General features: G+C 41.0%; 1 protein-coding gene across 2 annotated transcripts; it reads left to right on the top strand.

The window, feature by feature from the left end:
* erap1b (endoplasmic reticulum aminopeptidase 1b) lies at positions 1–8,682 on the top strand. 2 transcript variants are annotated; one of them, XM_068604689.1, is made up of 19 exons: positions 1–242; positions 572–1,087; positions 1,553–1,691; positions 1,962–2,096; positions 2,267–2,387; positions 2,996–3,150; positions 3,381–3,494; positions 3,751–3,882; positions 4,042–4,173; positions 4,442–4,525; positions 5,176–5,333; positions 5,458–5,537; positions 5,657–5,840; positions 5,934–6,090; positions 6,872–7,056; positions 7,210–7,371; positions 7,495–7,635; positions 7,922–8,003; positions 8,360–8,682. In XM_068604689.1, the coding sequence occupies exons 2-19, from the start codon at positions 597–599 to the stop codon at positions 8,528–8,530; spliced, it is 2,823 nt and encodes a 940-aa protein (XP_068460790.1). In that variant the 5' UTR covers positions 1–242; positions 572–596; the 3' UTR covers positions 8,531–8,682. The 2 variants fall into 2 exon arrangements, with proteins under 2 accessions (XP_068460790.1, XP_068460789.1); XM_068604688.1 differs by having other exon boundaries at positions 4,042–4,182.
* The last annotated feature ends 9,742 nt before the right edge of the window (positions 8,683–18,424 follow it).

Here is an 18,424-nt window from a genome sequence, read left to right as displayed (position 1 = left end):
GTTTATACCTCATACTTCATGGGCTGCGAGAAGAAGCTGCAGAGATGTTAAATCGTAGTGGAGTAGAAACATATCACCTCAAAATGCGCAGTCATGTCACCACAGCTGCAGGACACTGACTGATATCTAACTAACGTCACCTGTGTGGTCTTTCCCAGAATGCAACTCCTCCGTCTGTTTCACTTTCACTGTTGAATTACTTTATACATGCTCGGCTAATACTGCTCGCTGAAGAAGACACGGTAAGAAGACATTTTTAAAAACTACTAATGATAATATATGAATGATAATGTTAAGAATGTGTGGTAACAGACGGTATAGCAGCCGCTAAAGGGTTTATTTTCAAAGGGACTCGTGACCTTAAATGAATGGAAATGTTTGTGATATCGAAAGTATCGCAGTACACGGTCCTGGCGTGGTTGTGCGGAATCATTTTTCTGTGTGTTTTGCTTAGCAATAGTCATTTTAAAGAAATGTGAAAAGGATAATAAAAATGTGGCAATTTGAAGCTGCACATTAAAACTGGAGTACCATTGAACATAACCAAACGTGTATGATATTTGTATCACAGCGGAGAGGATTTACTTCCTGTCACCATGTTGGCGGCACCTGTCCTGCTGCTGCTGCTCGTTTCCTTTCGTCACTCATCAGGAGCACAGCTACCGGATCCGGACCAAGCCAAGGATGCCCTCCTGGCCACCAACGGCCAGCTGTTCCCTTGGGACAGCATGAGACTTCCCAAAACCGTCTCTCCCATCCACTACGACCTGAACATCCGCCCCAACCTGACCTCCCTCGACTTCACAGGAGTTGTTCGTATCCAGCTGGACGTGCACGAAGACACCCGCGTTGTCGTTCTCCACGCCAAGCAGATGGAGATAACCAATGTGTGGCTCCTCGCGCCTGAAGGTGTGAGGCCTCTCCAGGTGTTGGAGTATCCTCGCTTCCATCAGCTCGCCCTGATGTCAGACTCGGTGCTGACCAAAGGTAGGAGGTATGAAGTTCAGCTGGAGTTTGCTGCCAACCTTTCTGACAGCTTCCATGGTTTCTACAAGAGCACCTACCGCACCAGCAGCGGGGAAGTCCGGTAAGAGCATGAAGGACTTTCTTTTTCTACGTCACGTTTAAAAGAGCGGTATGTAGCATTTCAACATCGCAGAATCAGCGGCACATTTATTTGGGATATAACCGCGAACACGATAAATCAACCACATGATTGGCGTCCTCTCCAAACAGCTTTTTACTAGATATATTACGGGACTGCGTGTGTGATGAAGCCGTTTGTTCAGACAAATATGCAACTGGAAACAAAAGGTTTAATGAAAAACAATTTCTTAATTTGAAGAACAGCACTAACATTAGCATCACTCGCATGAGACGGAGGCTTTCAGTAATGTGAATAAGTCATTTTTACCAAAGATTTTACCGATCAACAAATTTGCCGACGATAAATTGAGTTTGAAAATGCTACATATCACAGCTTCAATTATCCTTTAATCGTCTTTCAGCATGATATAACTTTTGTTTTCCTATTATTCATTTACATTATCAGGGTTCTGGCATCCACGCAGTTCGAAGCCACCTTTGCTCGTGCAGCCTTCCCGTGTTTTGATGAGCCCGCCTTCAAAGCCAACTTCACCATTCAGATTATCCGGGAGCCACGGCACATAGCCATATCCAACATGCCCCTGGTACACACGACTGCAAAAATATCAGTTTATTTAGATTTAAAGTACAGTAGAAGAATTATGCCAAATAAAAACTGGTTACCAAAATTGAGTTGCGCCTTCATCTTTGCTGTGAAATTTTACTAAATTAAATAAATTATAAATGCACTACACAGTAAAGAAGTATTACAATTTTGAAAAAAAGTACTTATTCATTGTACTCTGTCTGCAGTTGACCTCTTGACCTCTGCTGTCTCTTCTCCATTTCTATCACTGTAAACCTGTGTTTCTCAGGTAAACACGGTGGCGTTGCCGGGCGGTTTACTTGAGGATCACTTCGACACCACCGTGAAGATGAGTACTTACCTGGTGGCCTACATTGTGTCCGACTTCCTGTCTGTGAGCAAGACCACCCAGCATAACGTCACGGTGAGGCGGACAATAGACGTGCCGTCATGAGATTCTCTTACTCTGAACTAAATTATATATAAGTATTTGGAACTTTTTTAATCCAGAGTATTTTGGAGAGACATGCCCACCAGTATGAACAGGATACATTTTAAAATGTCATGTCACAAACGTTCTTTGACTTCCACCAGATCTCCGTCTACGCTGTAGCTGAGAAGATTGACCAGACAGCCTTTGCGCTGGATGCTGCTGTCAAGCTGCTGGACTTCTACGATGACTATTTTGATATTCCTTACCCACTTCCCAAACAGGGTCAGTATTTAATTTGTAAAAATTAGGTTTGCTGTTTTGACTTTCAAAGAACTAACTGAGCTCGTCAGGGCTTAATGTTGTACATATTGTTTTACCTGAGTAGACTCGGCCTACAGTAAATTACCACCTCTCAACCTTTACATTTTGGCATTTATCAGTTAAAGTGCTCTGTGCCCTGACCAGCTCGGACCTGTGTCCGCTCTTGAATCAACTAAGAAGGTGTAGGAAAGTGCACATATTTCCACTTGCTTCCTCAGTGATTGTTCACGTATATTTGGGTATCTGGAATGCCTAAAATCCAGAAAACATGTGAAATATAACAACCTAGTCATTTTCTTACAACCAAGATCAGAAAACATCCAACAAGCCACTCAGGTTTCCCTTTCTTTATCACATGCAGGTGCATTGACTATAATACCCAGAATCTAAAAATGAGCATGTTAAGTCCTTTTTAAAAAAGCAATAAGTAAAAAAAAAAAAAGAAGCAAGTGAACATCTTTTTAAAGAAAAGATTTGTTTGAGTACATATTTCAGAAGACAATTGAAGGCAGGAGGTGTGAATGTACCATATGTAGCAGCGTTCATGTGCCTGATGTTGTACCCTCCAGACCTGGCTGCCATTCCTGACTTCCAATCAGGTGCGATGGAGAACTGGGGACTGACCACCTACAGAGAGACGGCCCTCTTCTTTGACCCCAACAAGTCCTCAGCTTCAGACAAACTGGGGATCACTAAGGTCATCGCCCATGAGCTTGCACACCAGGTAGCTGGCCAACTGGTGTCCCAGCGCATCATTCTGTACTTAGCTGCCACGGTTGGGAGGTTACACAGGAAAATGTGCTTGCTTTTAAAAGAGCGTGATTGACGTTGCCGTGTCATGCCACAAGACTCAGCATGTACAGTGGTTGTACATCGAAAACTAAAGATGCTTTTGTGTCTTTAACGTCGGTCTTGCACATGTAATTGATGCGCGTTGTTCGTCTTCCTGTCCAGTGGTTCGGTAACCTGGTGACGATGGAGTGGTGGAATGACCTGTGGCTCAATGAGGGCTTCGCCAAGTTCATGGAGTATATTTCTCTCGACATCACCTACCCAGAGCTGCAAGTGGTGAGAGCCGAGGGAACTGACTGAGAACAAGTGGTCAGAGCATACAAGTCTGCCTCATCTTTCTTTTTCATATCGCTGTATTTCTCTCTTGAAGCTATATTCCTAAAGGAGGATATTGATGGAACAGTGTACTTATGTGTGGATAACTTTGAGTGGTTTTAAAAATTGTCCCAAGTCTGACTTGAACTTCTTTTTCTCTTCGACTCATCTCCTCCATCCACTCTCACATGTTTCCTCTCCTCTAATTCTTTTTCAGAATGACTTCTTCTTAGTGAAGTGTTTCGATGCCATGGAGGTCGACTCCCTCAGCTCATCCCACCCGGTCTCCACCGATGTGGAAAACCCCACTCAGATCCAGGAGATGTTCGACGATGTTTCATATGACAAGGTCAGCCGTGTTCTGTCAGAGGACCAGTCATTCTGCGATGAATCATAATTTGCATCAATAACTTATCCCCACACTGTGCAGTCGAAACTAAACAATACTGATAATATAGTACTTAATCGCTTGATAGAAATGATTTAAATTGTTGTATTTTTTCCCCAGGGGGCATGTATTCTGCATATGCTGCAGGACTTTCTGACTCCTGAGGTGTTTGAGATTGGCATCATCCGATACCTCAAGCGCTACAGCTACCAAAACACAGTCAGCAGCAACCTTTGGGAGAGCCTGACTGATGTGAGTGATGTGAGTGATGCGAGTGTGTGAGAGGGAGTGTGGTTGAGGGATGCATTTACTTTAGAGTTTAAAATAAGTGGTCTTTGTCAGCTTGCCGTACACATTGTTGGGGTATAAATGTACCTTTCCTCTTCCTGCTCATGTAACCCTGACGTATCAGTAGTACAGCTATAGACTTGTCATTTGGGATCTGGTGTGTTTGGGATTGAATGCTGAACGTGTGAACTGTTATGACTCTCTGCTAAAGCTTTCTGCTCTTCCCCATCAGATCTGCGGCTCAGACGATCTGGTCGAAGGCCGAATGAAACACAAAGAATTCTGCTCCCGGCGCGGCGTCCAGTCAGGAGCCTCTGTACGTTTACAGCAAGAACCACGTTCAACAAAGCACTCTTACTGAGAACATGTGTCTTGCAACTATAACGACATGAGGCTCAGCAAGCATTATTATTCAAAGTGGAATTTCATATATACAATTTTTAAGGTGCTCAGTTCATTGAAATGCGAACAGTGGTGTTCTTCTAACAGCAACCCATGCTTCCAGTATCTTGTCTACATATCTTGAGGATTCTGTCTATCACAATAACTTAAAGTAGTTAAGTTCTCGTTATTTATTCTTCCTAAAGTACTCTCTCTTCTAACTGTTTCTACAAGTTGTATGTACATTTGGTGTGCTTGCAGGCTGGTTAATGTTATTTGCTTACCTGCACAGCTGAACTTTGAGACAATATGTACTCCCCTCTGGCTTTATCCAAGAATAACATTTGAGAGCAAAAAAGATCCCCAAATGTATCCTAAAAAGATTAAAAATACAAACAAAATAACACCAAATAGAAGTGAGCATAATCGTTGCTGAGTGAACACACATTGGAGCTTCTTTTCTCTCCAGTGTTTAAATATTATTAAATATTAATGTATCGATCTATAGTCTGCCTCGTCGTGGTTAAATGCATTTTAAAGAACAATAAGTATGAAAATCTAAAACTGTGTGTGTTACATACGCAGAAATGGTACTCCGGTGACGAGCTGGATGTCAGGGCCATCATGAACACCTGGACGCTGCAGGAGGGCTTCCCTCTGGTCACTGTGGAGGTCAAAGGTCGGGAGGTCAGGCTCAGTCAGGAGCGTTACCTGAAGACCAACGACCACTCCCTCGCTGAAGGGTAAAATGTCCAATTAGTCAGGATTAAGAGTGGTGTGTGTGTGTGTGTGTGCGCGCGTTTTTTTTTCTCCAGTAATTGCTACTGAAAATCAGTATTTCCTAAACTGAACCTTGTGTGTTACTAGGTTCTTGTGGCAGATCCCACTGACCTACATGACCAGTTCCTCCAAAACCACCCACCGCTTCTTGCTTAAGACAAAGACTGGTGAGTGTGTTGTGATGACTCTGGTATATATCTATACTTTATCCTAATATTGTTCGCAGTATTTTAATGCCGCAAAACCTCTTCACTTCTAAGCTTGTCTTCACTCCTCCTCCATGCAGATGTCCTGTACCTGCCGGAGGAGGCGGACTGGGTGAAGTTCAACGTGGACATGAGCGGCTACTACCTGGTGCACTACGCAGGTGACGGGTGGAACTCCCTCATCAAACTGCTGCAGCACAACCACACAGCCCTGAGCAGCAACGATCGCGCCAGCCTCATCCACAATGTCTTCCAGCTGGTCAGGTCTGTTTACAGATCGGATAATAACCATTAGAGCTGCTGTACATTCTTTGTCGTGTGAATAGTTATAAAATGGACTGTCCTGTGTGTTTACAGTACAGGGAAGGTGAGGCTGGACACGGCTCTGGAGCTGTCGCTGTACCTGTCCAAGGAGACAGAGATTATGGCTGTGACTCAGGGCTTAGGAGAGCTCGTACCGCTCTACAAACTGATGGAGAAGAGAGACATGGCTGTCCTGGAGAACCAGATGAAGGTTGGTAAATGCAGCAGTGATGAATCCAAAATGTCAAATGATTAGGAAGACGAATAAGCTTTAAAATCTAGACAAAGAAAATAGGAGATAAATGTCTTCTGACGCTTGAAGATGCCCTGTGGAGTTTATAAACAGATAAGTTATGTTCAAATTTAGTGTTACTCATTACAACTCATTGTGTGTATCCTTGAGGTCTAAAAAAGTTAAGGTTTAAATATACTGTATTGATTGGATCCCTGCTTACTGGCCTGCAGTTTTTTTTTCTTCTTTGCCTTTGCTGGTATATTGCTGCGTTTTTAGCGCATTACCGCTTCCTGTGGATCAGTGGAACAGTTTGAAACCGTAATGTGCATGTCCTCTTGCACAAGACCAACAAAAAAGGGGAGCTCCTCCTGAACAAACTGCTCCATATTACATATTGCTATTCAAGGTCAAAAAAACTTGACAAGGAACTGTTAGTGCATACTGAGTCATGGTTCCTTGCATAAGCATCAGAAAAGCCTGAAAAACAAAGGACATGTACACATATTGTGTAAGCAGAGTGCTCCCTGTAACTCCTGGGAGTTCAAACAAAGTGAAATTCCTCTCAGGCCACCAGGAGACCTCCAAGAATACAACACAAGTTCAATCAACAAGTTATTTTATCTGCTTTTCAATATAAAATGTTGAAGAACTGATGGAGAACTGAATCGTGTCTTTGATGAACTCATCGATCACTTTGTCTGTAAAATATTGAGTTAACGGATCTTCAATGTATATACTGACTGCATGTGTTCCTCAGGACTACATTGTTGATCTGTTCCGGGGGCTGATTGATCGGCAGGAGTGGACTGACTCAGGATCGGTGTCTGAGCGAGTGCTCAGGAGCTACCTGCTGCTGTTTAGCTGCGTCAGAAAATACGCTCCCTGTGTGACGAAGGCCACCAAACTCTTTAACAGCTGGAGGGACTCTGACGGCATCATGAGGTCAGTGGGCATAAAATAGCACAACTGTTTCCTTTAAATATTTGTTTACAATTCTTCATCACAAATACTGACCGTGAGCTTTTAATATTCATCAGCACTTGTATGTTGAAATTTAAAGTTTTCACTGACCTCTGACATTCTCCATTGTTTTAGCCTCCCTGTTGACGTCACCATGGCTGTGTTTGTGATTGGAGCTCAAACACCACAGGGGTGGGACTTCCTGTTTGAGGAGTACCGCCGTTCGCTGCAAATGTCTCTAAAGAGCCGCCTGAAGTCGGCAATGACCATCAGCCCACTGCAGGACAAGCTCAAATGGTCAGTACTTTATATTACACTTGCAATTTACTTTCCCTTCCATTTTATAACCCCGCTCCCTCCTGTCTGCTCCCTCCCACTGTTTCTATTTCCATCTTTCTTTACTCTAATTTCTGCCCACAGGATGATGGAGCAGAGCCTCCACGGTGAGGTGATGAAGACTCAGGACCTCCCAGGTGTGGTCGTCTCAGTCAGCAAGAACCCCCGCGGCTACAAACTGGCCTGGGACTTCCTCCAAGCCAACTGGCCCACTCTGATCAAGAAGTCAGTCATGCATCATGCATACACAACACATGCCTCTCTAAACTAGGGTTAATCTAAGACTGTGAGTCAACAATGTGTAAAAGCTGCAGTTTACAATGACTTGATGTAGATTGTACAATTTAAATGTTAGTATGTTAGTTATTTTACATGATATAGGCAGTCAATAAAAAAATTATTTTTGTTTTTAAGCTCCATATGTTTGCTTTTGTAAGTATAGCGTATACATCTGTAGAGCATGAGCATGTATTGTAGTTGTGTTTTCTAAACTTTGAACTCTGTCTTGTAGATTTGACTTGGGCTCGAGCACCATATCCCACTTGGTGACGGAAGTGACCAACCAGTATTCTACCAAGGAGATGTTAGATGAGGTAAGGGAGGCTGTGGCCATACTTTTGGGCTTTAATTTCTTTTATCTGTCTATAGAAAGTGTGTGCTGTTTCCCCAAGAACCTGGCTTTTTTTTAGTTTAAATGTATCTAATTGTTCAACCATGTATATAAATGTTTTCTTTGTCTTCTTCTTTTGTTTGCCTAATTCCATGAACAGTAGTTTGTAAGCTGATCTGTTTAGCCATGGTTGTAAAATACAATTGTTTAATCTTGAACAAAGGGGCATTGTAATGTGATGACAGTCTGACGTGACACGCTGCTCCAGGCTTTCCGCTCATTCATTAGATAAATGTAGATTCTTGGATAGGTTTTTAAGTGTAACTACTCTGTGCTCAGGTGAGAAGCTTCTTTGGCTCTCTGACTGAGGAGTCAGGCTCAGAGATGAGATGCATCCGGCAGACCTACGAGACCATCGAGGAGAACATCCGCTGGGCGAACACCAACCTTCCTCTGCTGCAGGCCTGGCTGGACAAGCGCAGCCAGAGAGCCAGGCACTTAGATTTATAGCTCCAGGGGAAACAAAGGTCACGGTTAAACAATTGTGTTGTTAAAGGCGAAATTTACAAGAGGTGTGTGTGTGTGTGTGTGTGTGTGTGTGTGTGTGTGTGTGTGTGTGTGTGTGTGTGTGTGTGTGTGTGTGTGTGTGTGTGTGTGTGTGTGTGTGTGTGTGTGTGTGTGTGTGTGTGATCACGAGATTTGGAGTCATGGATTGAATCACAAATTTGAAACAATTCACAATTATTTAAACACCAGTGACTCCAGCCTCCCCACGTGGAAAGATAAAACACAAACCTTTGTATGTCGAGTAATCTTCGTACATATTCTTCATAATCCCAAATTTGAATGACCTCACATGGCGACTTGCAAAACTATTCCTTACTGCCGCCTCTATAAATTACAACCTGAAAACTGTTGTTCCTCAGGTTAAAAGGGATCTGCGATATTGCATATTTCCTGAAAGAAGAATATCATAAAGGTTTTTTGGGGTAACATCACTTTTGGGGATCCCAATGAAATGCGCTCTGCAATAGTCATGACACCGAAATGTTTTTTTTTTTTTTCCTGTTTTTGTTTTTTTGTGAAGGGTTTCCTGTGTGAAGTGTCAGTTTTGTTGTAAAAAGCAACAACTTAATATTGTTCAGTGTTGTACTAAAAGAAATGTACAGCACATTGGATGTTTATTTCTTCCTCAAATATTTAAATACCAGCCCGCTATTTTTGCAACTTCACAAAACACTGCTGAATAATCAGATCGAACACATTTTCTGATGAATATGAGAAACTGGATTCTTGGTAGCATTTTTTCCTTTTTTGAAATCCTCAAATGCCAAAATACAGTGCTCAATAAGGAATGTGTTGTTACAACAAGTTGTATGGTTTATTCAACACATTTCAATGCCTAAGACTAAAATATTTTGTTGGACAGGATTCATAGAAATTCTGTTATTTTGTAAGCCAATATGTGTTAATTGAATTAAATATTGGACAGATATTGTATTCTAATGTGTTTTTTTAAATCGTTATATTGGTGATACTTGCATGTTATCCCCTGGGAGTTATGTGGCTGTAACCTTTGTACCTTTTCACTCCTGATCAGCAGATCAAAACACTTTGCCAGCAGTAAAGATTACATTTCTAGGTTTATTTTTACAGTAGTGCTTCTATTGAGACACAAACACACACACACACACACACACACACACTCAAACTCAGATGGCTGCACAACCTAAAAAGTATTTGTTCATAAAACAAAACTCCACAAATTTGAAATCATCAACATCACTTCCCCTGTCGTGTGGAGTACGCTTCAACCTGTGACAGCTGTTGCATAATGTGCCTTGTTGCTCTGGAGAAATTGTGTCACAGTGATGTCAACAGGGGTTATCTTGAATTTTTACAGAAAGCCAGTTAGTCCAATGGGTGGAGTTTGTTGAACATGGGTGTGCAGTTGCATTATGGTAAATGGAGTATGGAAAAAAAGGGTCTAAAACTCACAACATCTCAGTTTTGTCAATACTTTTACGCCTCTGCCTCAGTCTTGAGAAAGTGTCTCAACTTCATGAAAGTGCAATCTTAAACCGCTAGAGTGCCACTTTTAAACCAATCTAGAAACAATTGGTTAAATAAAAGGAACAAAGCTAAACATTTTAAATAAATCCCATAAATTCATGCCTTAACCTTGATGAATGACAAGTTGGCATGAGCACTGAAGGATTCTCACAATTCGATTCTCAAGCTCCTGTTTCTTCTCTCTCAGCTGAGGGCTTGTGGAGAAACTGTTACTTTAAATCGTAAAATGCTGCCATAAATTCTTCCGATGGACCTTTAGCACAAACTAATAAAACACACCGCCCAACTGAAAATGCAAAAAAACAATATATATATATATATATATAAGCATATATATTCATGCACATAACACTTATGTATAAGATTAAACATAATGTTGATATTCAAATGTAGTTTCTGAGGGTGTTTTTAGGGGCTGATGTATGTACTGGGCTTTGCACTCACTCCAGTGCACGTACACTCACCCACCGCCCCCTCATCTGACTGCACTCCGCTCCAGTGAGTTTTCCCTCCCAGTCGTACACCTGAGAAGAGCTGTCACTGGGCTGGAGGTAAGACTTTGTCTTTCTTCTTCTGCTTCCTGTTTATGGAATCCGCTGCTCAATGACTGAAAACTAATCAAATTCTATCTCATTATCTTAAAATGAAGCGTTTTGCAGCCTTTTATTTGTTTAGCCAGTATATTTCCAGACTTGACCCCTGTTCCAGTGTGCTCACTGTTTTGTGTTTTTTTTGTTTGCTAGGTTTGGTTTAATAATCTACTCGACATATAAAAGTGGTAACGTTAAATCACCCGAAAAATGTATAGTTTTTGTTTTCCTATAATAACAGATTCACTATCATGTTGAGGACTTAATTTGCACAAAGTTTTTGTGAAGAATCAGTTTTGATCAAAAAGGGTCTCCTTTATGCTAATAGTAGCAAACATTATCAATAATAATAATATCAAAGCCGGTGATCGACTTTAATCACAAAGCCAAACGGCTCCATATTGGTTCCACTTCACTTGAGAGGAAGTCCACATTGTGTCACTAGTTACAACTTCCGAAGAGGTCCCTGAAGAAGACCCACATAGAGGTAGTCTCAGTCATAGAACCACATACGAACTGAGTCTTTTTGGGGCGTTGATCCAACAAATGACGTGCACAGTAACTTACTTGTGATTCATAAGTGTGCCAAGATCTGTTGACTGATATGTTGTGACAGCATACAGGGACTATATGCCACTGATTGTTACCTAAGATCAGTACAATTTTGTTGCCGTCCTGTGACAACAATACATCTGTTAGACACCAACTTGCCCTTAATGTTGCACAGCTCTCTTTTCAGCTTGTGACAAATAATTACCAGGCAATCCAATGAGGCTTTACATAGTCTACGTTGCTAAATCAGATAATATTTTTAAGACAGTGTATTTTTAGTTTTCTGCCTAACTAACATGAGATGCCTCTGGCCTTCTTATACCTCGATATTCCTGTTGACCGCAGGCTTCTATAAGCACGATGAAATAAATGTAATCATTTGATCTGATTGAGTGAGGCTACTAAACAGTTGGAACAATCGTAAACTGAGGTAACAGTAGGACAAACGGTTTTCCAGAGAGACGTACTTTTATAAATTCATTATCTCTTCGCCCACATGGAGAGACAGGCAATAAAAGAGCTTTGACTCATGCCGTCTGACAACACATTTATGGGTCTTCAGTTCAAAGTATATTTCTTCTGTTGACCCAGCAGGAGAAACACAAGGCATTCATAAAGTCTATGAATAGGTAGCTTAAGAAATAATATTTTTTTTTAGAAAAACAAGAGTAAATTTGTCCACGTTCAAGCATCCACATGCGCATACATGGTTCATGAGTTGGCGAAGGGGCGTGGTTTAAGTAAAGAGGGCAGGGCTTACTTACACCAATGACAGTTTGGCAGTGGTGAATCCATTTAGAAGTGATGTGCCTTTATTTTACTGGCCACTCTCACTACCAGGCCCCTTTTTTCCCCACTTGGCTTAAACACCTCCACACCGACACGCTTGACCTCCATGCCAAAACTCAGCGTCCAATGGTGAAAACTGACGACACTGAAAGGTGGGGACATTTTTGTGGCCCAACCGATTGACTGACTAAAAAGTGTGTCATTGATGGCAAAATCATTATGCAATATTTTGCCTGTCTCCTCTTCAGGTCCGTAGTGTTTTTCTGACTGGTTTCCATTTTGGTCCATCTGGAGTTTATCCACAGAGCTCAAATAATGCCAATTGACAGCATTCCCATTCTGGAGTAAGACACTATTTTTTTCCTCTATACTTTACCTTGCTGATTAATTTAACCCTCATTTAGTTGACTTTATCTATACTTCTTTATTTAATGGTCCCACAAACCTAAACTCTGTAAGACAGACATTTGAAAAATCGAAGTAAAAATGTTTTTCTTCTTGCCTTCTAAAACCGAACGGTATGCTCACGCTGCTCTGTATCACAAACTGCCCAATTTGATGAAAGAACAATTGATGAAGGTGACAAAATACAGAATAGACCATAAAGCCTTGTATTTACCTGCAGGTCTGTGTGGACTCAAAACACCAAGAGCAGGTTGAATGAAAAATTAGGATTTACTGAAAGCAAGAGTAAAAAAGCAAGGTCTCCATTACCGAGAAGAAATGTCTGTAATTCTTGACGTGGAAATTACAAAGACAAAGTTGCATCAGACAAAGAAGGAATGTTAAAGAGGGACAGGTGACACCAATCAGGGTGGAGCGGTTACTCGCACGCAAGGACAGAAAGGGAAGCTGTAGCTGAGTGTCAAAATAAAACAGGGAGTAATATCTAAAAAAAATTGAAACAGGGAAAACAACAAGCTCAAATCAGAGCGTGGCCTTACAGTGTATGTAAATCTGAACTTGCACTAATGTTTGCATTATTTTTTATTTTGAAGAAAATGTTTTTTCTGTATTCTCCCTCCACTTCCCGCTCTTTCCTTGCACACCTCCACCTTCCCATTGCCACTTCCTTCCTTTCCTTTTCACCTCTCGATGTTCTGCCCCCATCTCCCTGTTTCTCATCCTCCTCTCATGCATCTCCTCCTCGTCCTCTTCAAGGATCTTCCTGTCCATCCTGGGCTTCGGCCTCTCCATCATGTTCTGCACGACCTTCTGCAGGGCGTGCAGCCGCTTAAGAGATGAGCAGATAGACAGGGAGGCGTTGAGGCGCGGTGATCAGGACATGCGCCCTCCGCCGATATATTACATCCCCTTCCACGGAAGCATGTCACAGCAGGACAGCGAAGACCACCGCAGGGGGCCTCGATACAGCCTGGAGCTCCACACACCACCACGATATAGCAACGCTGTCTTCTGTGGGCCCCCGCCTTCCTATAATGAGGTGATTCCAAAACAATCGCACTCAATGACCAAAAAAAAAAGTTTATATTGTGCCGTCGGCACTTCCTGTCCCCGAAACCCTGAATTCTTTAACTTTTAATGTGTGTTCATGTTTAAAGTTTGCATTTCTTTCTGTGCATTTCAGCTGGGATTGAAGCCTGATGAGCTGCCCCCGTCATACACAGAGTACAACGTTCCTGTGTATCCCATCACAGCTCCAGCTCACACAGACATGGCTCAGCCCCAAACACCGTCGCAAGAATAAGCCGCACCGCCACACTGTGCCTCTACTGAGGTCATGGACAGTCTTGATTATTAAACTGCCTCAAGGACTTGAGTGAGCTGGAAATGGAGTAAACAAATCTTTCAAAGATTATTTTTTTTTTATCCCTAGCTTGTTTTTAATTTTTTTTTTTATGATAATGAATGTGATGATGGCACAGAGGAGATAAAAGCTGGCACCAGGTTTACGGCTACGATGCCATGCGGACAGGCAATCTGTGAGCCACTGAAACAGATTTTCTCCCGCGTATGGTGATTGTTGAAATGGGATCCGTGTGCATCGTTTCCCTGTTTCCACTTGTTATCCCCAACAAGGTTTGTTTTCATGTTTGTCTGTTTCTTTTAAATTGGCAGTATCTCATGTAATATTTTTAAAAGTATTAATGAAATAAGTATAAATGCAGGTGAATGTGAATCCAATGGGGCCACTATGTGGCCTTTTATACAGCTCTTTGTTTTATCTCAGTGTCTCCTCCTGGATTCCTTTTTTAATATGCATACAGTGCACACCGTTTTAATTCAATGTTTTTTCTTACTTCTACCAGTTGTACCAGTTGGAAATATTGGTACATTATATCTTAGTCGTGGCCTCATAGAAAATGAATAATTAATATATTTCTGTGCAATTTGAAATTTGACAAAATGTTTAACTTGAAACGTCCACTTAATTTGTTTTTGGAACAATTCCTCATTGTACTAAACAAAATATCTATACACAGAATTCATACATCAAAAACACGGCACAGGATCAATGTCTATTACTACGTGTATTTCAATGCATATTTTGATCCACATGCAGATTTAAAACATCAAAATGTTTCTTGCTTTACAATTAAAGGTTGAGAAGGTTGTTCAGTCTTAGGGATCTGCTCTCTGAGTTTTTTGCAGTTTATATTTTCTATTTGATCAATACTATAATATACAATATTGAACTGAGTAGCAGCCTTGAGACAAATTCAGAGATGCAACCAAGTTCAGTGACTGAATGATGCATTAAAATAAAATAGGAACAATGTGATGGTCCAAAACAACAGCTTGTTATCAGGTAATCCAATTTGACTTGAAGTTGGCTGTAGATCGTAATTGATTATGTTGTCAATGTATGTTAAAAGTCAGGTTACGGGTATTTATCTGAAATCTGAAGGCAGTATTTTAAGGTCAGAGGTATGCTGTCTATCTTCAGTCTTTCCCAAATGACACTGAGTGAGGAGGAACTACAATGCAAACTGTCTGCTCTGAAAACAAGAGAGATGCGCTTTGTGAGGTTTCTGGAGACTTTGCTCAAAGGCTTGAATAAAACGATGACCATGCTGTAAATGAATTGTGTTCATGAGCAAATAGAACATAGAAAATGTTTAAATCTCAGAACAACATATGAATTGTATGAATATAGTAGCTGGTCTACAAACAAAACCCTGAATGAAATCCCGAAACATTTGTGTCACAATTTTCTTTTAATTATTTGTGTTATACCATATGTCTATGTAAATGGAATATGTTTGTCATGATAGTATCATTTATGTTTTTCAACAATAAATACTGTGCTCTAACTGAACTTTCTGTTGTACCTTAACATTAAGCCAGTGGAAAGGTCAGATGTCATGTACCCTCCAGTCTGACTTTTTAAACCTCCAGTCCAGCAGAGTCCACTCTTGCAGCAAAAGGTACGACCAATACGCACACGTTAGTCAGGTTCTTCTTCAAGCAACAACCTTTTCTGAATCTATGTGCATTTCTTGTCTTTATTATGCCCCCACAATCTCTACAAACTGATAGAAATTACAAGGAAAAGCCTTTTAACTAGTAAGTAACTAGACTAAACTTGCTGTTGCATTTACTGAGATGGTCGGCACACTTTCCATTTTACAAACACACATGTACAGTATAGGTTTGCATTTACCCCAGACCTCATGTAGTTTCAAAGTGATGGTTAAAATGTATTCGCGAACTAATCTAGCTATTAAATTCTGGAAATCCACCCATAACCACTCACATATTTTCTCTGACAGAACCAACATGCAGCAGTGGATCAGTGAATCGCACAGGATGGCCAGATGTCTTCAACCGCTGACACTGTGTGGACAGGCTGACATACAGCCACACATGGCCCAATGTGTCTCACAGGCAGTCACACATGATCTGTAATCCTATATATGTCAAGAGGTCTTAGACCACAGACTGTGGCGGCTCAAACGTCTCCTTTTCTCTCTGTTTTACAGCAACTGGAAGTGGTGTTGAATTCCAGCCACCGTAAGGGAAAACCCTCTCCTCTTATACATCTCCTTACTATGCCATGCTATCTCGCACCCAGTGCTAGGGGAATGCCTACATGCATGCATGCGTATGTGTTTATGTGTGTTTGTGTGTAAGTCTGTGTTTGAGTAAGTCTGTGGGGATGGATTAGCTTGAATCCCAGAATATATTTCCTCGTGTTTTAGAGACAGAGTGTAATTTTATGACAACAACTGCATAGCAGGAAGCCTGCACAAGTATAGGATGCTGTATGAAGCAAATTAAACACTAGAGGGCAGTACAACTGTGTAGTCTCGTGTCCACCGCTTTTTGTTATTTATCTGTTTTCTCGGTACTTCTGGCCACACAATTCACAACCAAACTCAAGCTGGTTGGTAAAAAGAGAACATTTTGCCTAACCACACTTCTTCAGCCAGTCTGGGATTACGGTCTGTCAAAAGCTCATCACCCTGTCTCATGTATTGACAGAAACCACATTGCACTATCCAGATGGCTTTACTACAGGAATACTTATAGTTTCCACTTGTTCATTCTTTATATTTCATGGCTTTTAGAGTCATTTGACAGCTTGGTGATTTCCATAGTTTGGCACGCAAACCAAACTAGAGATTATACTGAGATGTTATCAGTGGAAAAATATGATTCAGAGAGTTAATGATGCAAGTAAGTAATATAAGCTTAATTGAGGGAATGATGTCCAAGGTTCAATCAAGTCCGAAAGAAAAAAACAATGTTTATTGCCGAGTCGGTTTAAACTCATGCAAGGAATCCGTCTTCATGCTTTGTGGATACAATAAAGAACATTTTGAGACTACTACTTTTTTTAAGTACTGCAAAAGCCAAAGACTATTTTGTTGATGCCATTTACTCTGTATATGCTTTGAATAGAGACGACATTAACGCTTCTTTAGTTAGCTCCAAGCAAGCTCTTGCCTTCTGAATTGCACATTTTGGTTTTTAAATCTGAATTGTCACTTGTCCTTGTAGATTCCAAAATAATGTGTGTGAAGTAGCAACAGAATAAACGTACCAAACCGAAACTCCTGTATGTTACACCATGTCCTCCTCACCTCTGACCTCTGTTTCTCTTGCTTCCCCCTTTTCTATCTGGCTCCGTCTGTTCTTATTTCCTCCATCATTGTCACTCTAAGATCTCTTTCATGAGGTTCTTTTTATGGCTCTCTCGCTTTCTCCCCCTCTCTTAAATCTCTCTCCTGACACGTGTGCATCGATCCTTCCCTTATCTCCTCTGTCAGTCTCTTCAAGATCCCCTCACAAAGCAGTATAATATCTGCAGGAGTATTTCATTCAGCTAACCTGACTCATGACTAATTTACTAGGGATTGCTTACCTAATCCCCTGTAGCTTTAAGTGATTCATTGGCGGATGTTTTGCTTTTATTGAGTATAAATCAGTAAATCTTCAGGGAGAAGGAAGCTGGGATGTTAAAACGTCAAAGCTTATTTAGGTTTTTTCTTCACAAGCATGTATGAATATGTATTATAAGTAATATGTAAGCTTGTGTATATGTTTATTTTGATCCATATTGGTATGTAAAAGCAAATGTGCATACAATGTCTTCCCCACATTTCAAGAAGAGTTTGTCATAAGATGAAAAAGAAATCTTTTAAATCCCTTGCCTCAACTATAGAAGGTACACACTGACATTGCACATCTAGGTTTTACTGATTGTGGTTCTTAGTTTGCTTCATTTGTACTCAGAGTGCACATGTGAAGGAGCCAAATCTGTTCAATGTAAGGAATCAAGTCGCAATCCTGATTATTCTGTACTCCTTAGACAGCATTTCACAATAAGGCTTATGGTTAAAGCCCAAATGATATTTGTATATAGCTGATATTCCTTAACTCCCCTCAAATAATCCCTTAAATCATCCGTTGTGCTCAAGGACTTCTGAGTCCTACTGCATTCTCACAGCTGAGTTAAACAAAATGAATCACATCAAGGGGAACCTGTGTGTTTTACACTTTTCTCTATCATTTAGCAGGATTTATGAAGGGCTTTGTGACGTGAACTACAATTTGAAATGTCATGTCAAAGGTTTTATTAACACATGGACGGTTTGTACATTTGTGTGACCATTAAGTTGTGTGCAGTTTTACATGTAATTCTGTCCACAAAGAGATCTGGTCATCGATTTTTATTAAGCTAAAAGTTCATTTTGGATGTGATGCTCTTGAAGAAAGTTATTGTGCAAGGGAGTTGTTGTGAGCCTGGATAGTGGCGCTCTGGAAGAGATATGTGGGATCCTGGAATAGATTTAGAGGAAGAAAACCCCCTCGAGGGCTGCACATGCAGAGAGAGGCACCGATCATTTAAAAAGGAATGGATGGGATGTTTTTTGTGTCTGTGCATGTCAGCATAACGGTCAAAGAAAAGAGAGCGTGCTAAAATATGTGTTTG

Source organism: Clinocottus analis, unplaced genomic scaffold (genome assembly GCF_023055335.1).
Source record: "Clinocottus analis isolate CAN_PGR_092001 unplaced genomic scaffold, fCliAna1.0.p SCAF_7, whole genome shotgun sequence".
In the NCBI taxonomy this organism is placed as follows: Eukaryota; Metazoa; Chordata; class Actinopteri; order Perciformes; family Cottidae; genus Clinocottus; species Clinocottus analis.
The sequence above is the reverse complement of the archived record's forward strand: the minus strand, read 5'-3'. Positions and strand labels throughout refer to the sequence as shown.